The 9923-nt window shown below is 33.1% G+C and overlaps 1 protein-coding gene across 1 annotated transcript; it reads left to right on the forward strand.

The window, feature by feature from the left end:
* The first annotated feature begins 1617 nt into the window (after positions 1-1617).
* Positions 1618-8846, forward strand: LOC148610766 (venom protein 302-like). Its single transcript, XM_088542327.1, has 4 exons — positions 1618-1737; positions 5212-5335; positions 6485-6612; positions 8674-8846. Exons 1-3 carry the CDS (start codon positions 1694-1696, stop codon positions 6608-6610), a joined length of 294 nt encoding a protein of 97 aa, XP_088398453.1. The 5' UTR covers positions 1618-1693; the 3' UTR covers positions 6611-6612; positions 8674-8846.
* Positions 8847-9923: the final 1077 nt, after the last annotated feature.

The following is a 9923-nucleotide window of genomic DNA, read 5'->3' on the forward strand; positions in this document are numbered from 1 at the left end:
TCATCGTTCCATTAGCATAATGATTATGAAAGCCTTATTTTCCTAGCTTTGAAATGGTATGCAACTTTAAGATGTCATTTGTCCTGGGAATTCACAATGAAAATGAAAATTTTACTTTTTTAACATGTAAAGTAATGGTAACGTTAGAAGTGCTTAGTGAGACCTTATATCAGAATTTGGTTAAACCAAATAATTTTGGAGATATATGAGTATAACTTCTGACTGACCCCATTGTTATATTTTTAGAAACGGCGAAGACGTTTTTCAAAAGATAAAAAATCGAAGTGGAAAATTTGTGCAAGATACCCTAAGAACGAGCATGCTAAGTTAATATTCATTCGGTACTTTCAGAATAAAATATCTTGGAAAAATTGTATACAACGACAATGATGAACGCTAACGCCAAGTGATGGCAATAACTTATTTGGCCTATGACCAGGTGAGCTAAAATGATGAAACCTATTTGGGGAGTAAACATGTTAAGATAATGGAAAACAAAAACTACACTTTCTATAGAAATTAATTATTACAGCATTTCTGAAAGTAATTGATTGAATTAATGATTACATTGGCAAGTAATCATGATTACAATGAATTTTCAAATAACTTTGAAATAATTGAAATGTTAGGAACATTTGTTTATGTTACTTGTAATTTCATAAGGTCTTAAATTCTTTGAATTTCACAGGTAAAATTATTTTTTAAAGTAGAGTTGAACATCAATCTCCACCATTTTGTTAAACCACACAGACCTGTAAAATATATACAAGTTTAATATAACAAATAATGACTTTCACTCGAATTTTTAAGAACCATTGCATTTGATCACCATCAATAAAGTAGATACTCCAACAGAATAAAATAATGTCTCAAATTCAACGATCTTTCTCTTTGCAAATGATAGCAGTCAGTATTAAAAGTAGTAAAATGTATTTTTCATTCGTCACTTCACTATTTTTTCTATTTTTTCAAGTTTTTATTTTCCCGTTGTTCCGGTCCAAAATGTCCATTGAGGCAAAGACAAAAAGTGGATCAAAACAAATTAACATTTGGATTTACGCAGCCTTGAATGCTTTATAATCATTACATGCATGTACAAGTTTACACATGATCAAAATTAATCTACTATTTTTTTTTGTCAGAGTAGCTAATACGAAGAGTAATCAAGAGAACCAAGAATCTTGCGGAAATCGAAAGAATATAATCCAGGGACAAAGACCAAACATGAAAAATAGACACACACAACAAAGAACATAAAGTAACTAAAAAATTATACCTACAAAGTAACAAAAGCAAATGGGGTGGGGAACTCGGACTCCACTAAAAACTGGGAGTTCAGACCAGGTGCACCGGTAGGGTAAGCGGAGGAAATTAACACTTAAAATTTCTACTTTTGTCCTTTAAAAAAATGGTCGGACAAACTACATGGAAAGTAAAAAAATCGTCTAAATGAAGCTGATTTTCTAAGTCTAAAATTTATAATAAATTTTAATTTCAGGGTGAAAAGAACATCACGGTTAGGGTTTCATTGTGTCCTTTTCCTTGTAAGAATTCATTTGCACTTGATAATTTCCGGGAAGTTTCAACAATAGGCTTACTTGAATGGTATATAAAGAATGAGTTCGCTGACATTTTTAAACTTGTATCAATCAACATTCAAGGGACAACACTGAGTCTCTTTAACTCACGGAATATGAAGGTTTTTGCAATTTGTGTCATCGTCTCACTTTTTGCCAGGTATGTTACTACTTTAAATATTATGCTTTTTGTCATAAATTACATACACTTATAATATGACATGCTTCAAAACTTCTTAAACCAAAGCCATGGTAAAAAAGTGATAAAAGTACATGACCAACATGTCGTGCAACACACAGACTGCGTGTATTTCAAAATATGTAGAAACTAGTACTTGGCTATTTGAATCGATATTTAAGAACCTTAGTGAGCATGCTCACATACCCTAGGCACCCCACGCGTCCCAATGTTGGATACTCAAGTAAATTTGTTCGTAAGAGCAATACATGTAGAAGGACCAGATAAAAAAAGTTGTTTTTTTTAGGCTTTAGACCTCTATCTTCTAACTAAATTCTGCTATTCAGAATGGTAGTTTCAAACTCCAGACTGTGATTTCTCTGAGTTTTAGTTAATCCAAAGTAAATATTATCGTAGCGGAACAAAACGTACACTTGTTCAAGGCCCGTAATTTCAGTAAAAATCATCAGAGCAGAACGAAAATTAAACGACCTGTAAATTATCATGGTGAACTAACATACCAATCAAAGTACTCATGTACTGAATAAATTTATGTCGATCGTTTGAATTTTTAAGCCTCAAATAGCCATCAAATAACAAAAATTGGGGATAAAATGAAAGTCTGGGGATGAAATTCAAACGTAGCTAAACATAAGCGTATTGTTGTAAATGGTAAAGATTGACCTCGAATCTGTCTGTCGAATCATCGAATCACTCAAACATAAGGCACAATCATTGAAATAAACCATGTCATCAGATACATGTCCCTCTCAACTAGTTTCATTCCTCGGATGATGGGCTTTATATCTCAATTGCTATCACATAGACACCTGTGTGTCATTTAACGTGCGTAGTTTCTTAGGCACCTAGTTCTAGACAGATGAACATGAACATGAAGCCTAGGAATATAATTTCAACAATTATGTATTGTGCAGACAACACTAGCCGTGCACTTCAGTTAAGGCCCTGGAGCAACTGCAGCTCTATTGTCTTTACGCATGGCCAACACAGCCCAATAGAATGATTATTACAGTAAGCAATATCATCACACCACAGACTGACTCCATTCCCGAGAAATGCATTATTGAAATACCTATGCCATCGTCTAAGCAAAGTTTTATTGATATTTGTAATATCCAGACTTCCGATTTCACTACAGAAATTTTACGGTCGTTATCATGAACTCGTGGATCGTTATAGTGTATTCCTCTGCACCATGAAAACTGATTTATTCAACGAGTCATAGTTTTCCTTTCCTCGTTTGTCTACCCCGGACTTGACTTTTTATGAGCAACTCGGCGGATGTTTCTACCCTACCGGTGCACCTGGTTCATGCTCCCAGTGTTTAGTGGAGTCCGAGTTGCTCATTCGCCTTTGTTACTTTGTATGTATGATTTTGGTTACTTTATGTTCTTTGTTGTGTATGTCTGTTTTCCATGTCTGGTCTTTGTTCCTGGATTGCATTCTTTTGATTATCGCTATATCCTTGGTTCCCTTGATTACAACACGGTGAGCAGTATATTGGGTTGGGATTATGCTACCCTTTTATAAAATATTTGGCAAGAAAGTGACAAATCAAATCATGGAACCCCTTTCTTAATTTAAGTTTGTTATTGGTTTATTATGCGTCTAAAAATAAATAGACAACTTGAATATATCGACACTAAATGACTGGTTGCATAAAAATAAACAGGTATTGATAAGAGGTTAATGGTCAACTATATTTTATTGGATCGTTGTTAATACAAATGTACAGTCCTAATTAATCAGCAAATTTAGTTTACAGTAAAAGTTGTTTATTGGGTTTGTTTATTGGTGTAAACATAGAACTTAATTTGGTATATTAGAAATACCTATAAAGTGGATCTAACTACATGCATTTGAACCTAAATGGGGTATGAAAATGGGAATATTTTACTGCGGTAGTGTAAGATAATTGCAGATGCTATTAGGCTTTACAAATCTAAATGCTCTGGCGGCTGATATATCAATTCTGATCTTCGATCTAAATTGATAAAAATCATGTCAATATCTGCAATCGTTTACAAAGAAAAATCCAGAAAACGTTTTTTTTTTTTCTGTGAATTTTGCTAAGTTCAAGACCCGTAATTTCTGTAAAAATCATCGGAACGGAACGAAATTTAAACTTGACCTGTAACTATTCATGATGAACTTTTACACTAAACATCATGTCAATATCTGTAAGCATTTAAAAAGGTCTAGAAAACTGAAGATTGATTGACGGACAGACGGGCTGCCAGACGGACTGACGGATGGGTCGAAAACTTTATACCTTTCGCAACTTCGTTTCGTGGGGTAAACTCCTTGAAACATTCACGTTTCCCATTTTAGCGTTCGTGCAATCGTTTATCGTGCGTTTACACATCATTTTTGCGTTCGTTTAAACGCACGATGAACGCAAGATAGAAGGGTTCATTTAAACGCATGCTTGGAGGTCGTTTAAACGCACGATAGGAGCGTTTGTCACTATTTGTACTTATTTCCTCGATTCAACTGTTATTTTTATATTATTTGCTATTACTAATTTATATATTTTCATTAATTAAATTTTCTATTTTCCCTTTCGTCATTATTTGTTCTTATTATTATTTTTCATCTTTCGTTGAGTTTAGGCAATAAGCGATGAGCGGATTTGGAAGTTTTAAAAATTTTGTTTTGAAAAATGTTTTACAAATGTTAGCAAACAAATAAAATGTTTGTCAAATGCATATTAAGCCACGGGAAGAGAAAAATACTTTCCAGTTACTTGACAAAGAACATTTTTAAAAACTGTCAAAGAAATAGATAAATAACTGTTGTTGCTGCTGAAAAAAGATATACTCCCAGAAAAAGGAAATGGTATCAGCCTTGAAGTGGTTCTTGGTATTTTTATGCCGTACAAAATAATATAAATTTGACAACGAAAAATAAAATGAACGGATGAGTTAGATATATTAATGGTTCGGTTAACATAAGTTTTGGGTACATTATAAATTTGATTTAGACATGTTGTCTTCCGGCTTTATCAAGACAGCTGGCTTATTCAGGATTCGATGATGCTAACATTCGTTGCACCTTTGAAACTTTTCTGCAGTGATATTCATTTCAGGTTTTAATGCCCCTCTCAGTTTTCTAATATTTTATATTCAAAATCGAAATTTGAAATCCGTCGAATATGTGTCATCCATACATTATAGACATGTTCTCATCTTATGTAAAACTTATATCGAAAGAGGTAAAAAAAATAAATCATTCGGTCAGACAGTAAACAAACAATTTATCAAAGTTTGAGCCACATGTCTGAGTTGGTTTTCTCACCGCGCATGTTACACGCACGGTTAACGTGCATCAGCCATTCTTAGTTTTCGACGTGCATCTTAATGTAGCCTATGTATACACATTTGAGAAGATATATATAGCATTTAATTGTATACATTTTTCATTTTTTTCCGACAGTGTTGACAGTTTGTCGTGCCCACATGAGTGCTTTGAAAAAAGAGAAGAATTTTGTGGCCCACCGCCGACATGTTCGAGCCCGCTGGTCTATGACGCCTGTCACTGTTGTCAAGTTTGTTCTAAGGTAATTTAAAATGGGGATTTCGTTTACGATGCGTATCACGTGTATAGTAATTAATACCTTTCATGCTTGTCAGATCACAACTAATACGATATGCCAAGCTTGTTGAAACTACGCCGACTTTTTGTATCCTGCTAAAATTCTTAAAACTGAGTTTCTGCTATGTTGCTACTAGGCAAAAGTCAAACTTCAAAAGTTTTGTGGTCGTCATCATAAACTCCTGGATCGTTATGATGTACATTTACAAATGGTCTGTTCACCGTGTAATACTGTTCATTTTCTGTTTTGTCTACACCAGGTGTGAACTTTTATTAGAATCTCAACGGAAGTTTCTAGAAAAACAGAGGACGCTTACTCTACTGGTGCATCTAGTCAATGCTCCCAGTTTTTAGAGGACCCGGGTTGCTCATTCACTTTGAACGTGTTATTTTGGTTACTTCATTTTCTTTGTTGTGTGTGTCTATGTTCCTTGTCTAGTCTTCATCAATGGATTACATTCTTTTTGATTTCCGGTTGAATCTTATATCCACGCCCTTTCAGCTTCTGACAAATGTTTATCAGGAGTATATACAGTCCCTCCGATTTAAGCTTTGATTATTGATACAAATACATACATGCATATACGGTATATAGTAAAGTGATCTTCCCTTGTTAAACAAGCTTGAATTATCAAATAAAATGTACAGCGACTGTTCATACATTGCAGCATAGGCATTTGTTTTCACTTTTCTTAAAAAAAAATACATGTACATATATTTACGACACAGATACACGTAAATATATTTTCTGTTGATCGATTCATATACCACTCTTTTATTAAATATTGGCTTTCTGTCATAGATTATCATTTATGGTTTTGAAATATCGTGCGTTGTTTTAAATCATATGATTATCGTTTTTATCAAATGATAATCATTGTGTAAGCATATGTAAACTGACACAAATGTTAATCAGATCACATTATCGATAGTTTATAAACCAGATGAGTTATCCATGCCCCAAAGAACTTCTTGGATCCAAGAAAAGATAAACTATCGGAGAGAGTTGATTTCAAAAATAATAAAAAAAAAGTCGTTTGGGCATTAAATAATATGGTTGTGTTCATATCACGTGTCCAAAAATATATAAAATGCATTTTTGTTTGTTTGCTAGATTGCTGGTGAAAAATGTGGGGGTCCTTGGGGCATGGCTGGTAAATGTGCGCCTGGACTGAAATGTAATGTCAGTGGTGGTACCGGAATAATCTTTAACCGAGTTGGAGTTTGTACATGTACCTAGAGGTTTGTAAATAAGAGTATAAAAATGACAGAAGTATACCTACAAAGATTGTGAAGGAGGCGTTTAATATTAAAAAAATAATCATGTGAACTTTTAAGTGTACATATGTACATGTATAAAACTGTGTTTTTATGTAATTGATGTTGTCGTGTCAAGAAGGAAATTTAAGTCCTATAACTTGTGTTTGATCTAATTGCCGCTGTTGTATTGAATAACTAAACAGAAGCCAATATATCTTATAAAGTTGTACACTAGATCAAGGTAAATGGTTCACGATTTAAAAAAAAATCTTAACCACTTCCTTCGCGATCATTGTAGGTATAATTCGATTATTTTTTTTTTTACAGTTTATCAAAATAGAAACAAAAAATAACAATAGATACAATATCTAAGTCTTATTCATTACGAAATAGATTGTTAATCTTCATTTGTGCTTGCAAAACTGAGGAAAATTGTAGAAATCTTAATTAAAAGTGTTCACTTCCATGATAAATTGCATACTAAATCAAGAAAATGGTCCACGATTTAAAAAAATCTTAACCGCCTCCTTCACGATCATTGCATTTTTATACAGTTTAGTTATCAAAATAGAAAAAAAGGAAAATTACAATAAATACAACATCTTAAGTCTTATTTATTAAAAAAGAAATTGTTAATCATTGTTTGTGCTTGCAAAACTGAGGAAAATTGTAGAAATCTCAATAAAAAGTGTTCACTTCCATGATAAAATGCATAGGGCGAATTGTTCTGACAAAAATATTTATCAAAATCAATGAAACATGTATTGACTTGATGTCCCTTGTAAATAGTGATCATTTTGACAGACACCTTTGCTTTGTTTGTAAAAGTTACAAATTGGCTGTAATTGTTGAAAAGGTAACAAAAATGAACTGAAAAGCTTTTAATTCCTATACGTGCTCAGTTCACGATCAAGCTGTAGTACTTGACTTTTAATATCGATCTGTTCACGTCCATTTCTCTCGCTTGGCAGTGTGTTGGGGGTGGTTTCGCAGTGACAATAAATACTTATGGGAATTTTTGGAAATTCAGATTTCACCTTGAATTTCTTTTAAATAACGTGCAATCGAAAGCACTTTTATGGCGTCTTAGCTTTCAAAAGAGCCCCAGTTAATGATTTGACGTACCTTACGTAAGGGGTCATTGGGTAATCTTCTCCTAATTCATCGATGACTTTTTTAATCTTAGTAGTAACCGTTTTGCATCCCGGAGTTAACATATACAGTGAACCCAGTCTAAACCGAAACCCTGGATATATAATTCAAAAACATTTATAATCCAGATACTATGTGGTCTCCCATCAAAACAAATTATTTGATGAGACAAGTTACTCTATTCGACGTCAGCTCAGCTACAACCATCAAAAATTAATTTTAAAAGGCTAACAAACATGTTTATTGTCACCTACCTGTGTTTTAAATGTTAATTTCATAATTTTATACTTTTACACAATTGAAATAACGAAATAATATCTCCCTATGAAGCTAATCATCCGAATCCGTAAATTTGTATGGCAATATTAACATTGTCAAAGTCGGCTTTTTTCTTTCGGATTGGATGCTACGGAGATGCTATTTATATTTTGTGTTTTGTCTGAAGACCAATGATTCCAGCATACACTTCGGTACCTTCCAACTTCTCGGACGTATTACCCGTGAATACCGCCCACTGTTAGATATAGGTAAATTAACACAATATGATTTGTAAGAAAGGCTCTCGTTCCGAATCGCAAATGTTACGAAAATTGAAATTCAAAACAATATCGAGCAACATCTGACGTCGAGTATAGTTAAATGTTTATTGACGCCGATGTTCAAGGTTGTCATGACCGCCTGGCCAGGATTAAATCCCAAATTGTAATTTTCCTCAAATGCGATCTGATCGATTAAATTTTGAAAAGAGAAGATTTGAAGAAAACGACACTTTAATATATCTTACTTAAGCCATGCCCAATTTTTTTTCTTTCATGGAATAATAGCACATAAAAAATACCTCTTTGCCAAGCAAACTTTTTTTCTTATATTTTGTTTATTTTTTTACTGTAGCGAGCGAGCACATGATGAAGAGGTATGAAGAAGGTGGAGACAAGAACTTGTACAATGACGATTGAGTTAATAATTCTTACTAACAGCAGAAACTTACATCATTTTATCTTATGCTTTATATGTGTAATATTCTTTTAACTCCATTAAATTTTCGCGTTAATTTAATTATTAAACTTTACTAGTGTTATTTTAATGTATACTGCAATCGTCCTATTTGAGCAACCAAAATGTGTTGACTAAATATATGGTCGCATTTAGGCCACGCCTACTTTCCTACCCTTACATGAACAACCTGTTTATTTTGGCGTCACTATCGGGGGCTACAAGTAGGGATGAAATAAAAAAAAAAACACGTAGTATGAAAATATAACTTAATTTAAAATGAGGACTGCATTAAAAAGAAAATAACAGTATATTAACTTCAAATAAAAATGATATACGAATTCGTGCGGAAGCGTATTGAGGACATGGTATTTCTTTTTTTTTAATTTGTTATATCAAAATGTTTATTTGTTATATCAAATTGTTTATTTGTTATATCAAATTAAAAAGAAAAAATCATGTTCCCAAGGGCCTGTGATAAATATTTGCATTTATTGAACGATTCCGTTCTCTATTCCTTTTCAGAGGACAACTGCCTAGTTCGCAAACTGTGTCAACAAAATATCGACCAATTACAAAGGGGTCGTTATTTGTTGAATAATCTTCTAGCCAAAGCAAAATTCTTGAAAAGCCGTCAATGCAATCATGAATATAATTTCCGTATGGCTTGAGTTTATCATAACCATCCATGTGCCATACATGTAGGTAGTTTGGACCTTGATTATAATTATTTCTACGTTTCAATTTTCGACGACTTCTACATTCTACACCTTCAAGGCGGGGGTCTAAACATTTTATAATCAAACACATTGTCTCTTGGTCTACAAAATAACCCACTGCCCCCACTTTTAGCATGCATCCATCTGTACCCATGATATTTTTCGGATAATTTCTTTAGAAATGAAGTCTGCCACATCAAGGAAATTTGACTTATATTTTCTTCTATGCAACCTTAATGATTCTGTTATTCGTTTAATATGTCTTTTTGACACTTTGATATCATGTTTTTTTTTCAAAAGTATCTCTTCTATTTGAGTAAATGTGAGATGCATTCTAAAATAGTACTCATGGCTGTGATCTTCCAGAAAATGGAGTTGAATAACAACCAGCTTTTAATTTATAGTTTATAATTTGATATAACAAGTTAG

This window comes from Perna viridis, chromosome 8, assembly GCF_037379345.1.
Source record: "Perna viridis isolate PV_CMFRI_1.1 ecotype Kerala chromosome 8, ASM3737934v1, whole genome shotgun sequence".
Taxonomy (NCBI): domain Eukaryota; kingdom Metazoa; phylum Mollusca; class Bivalvia; order Mytilida; family Mytilidae; genus Perna; species Perna viridis.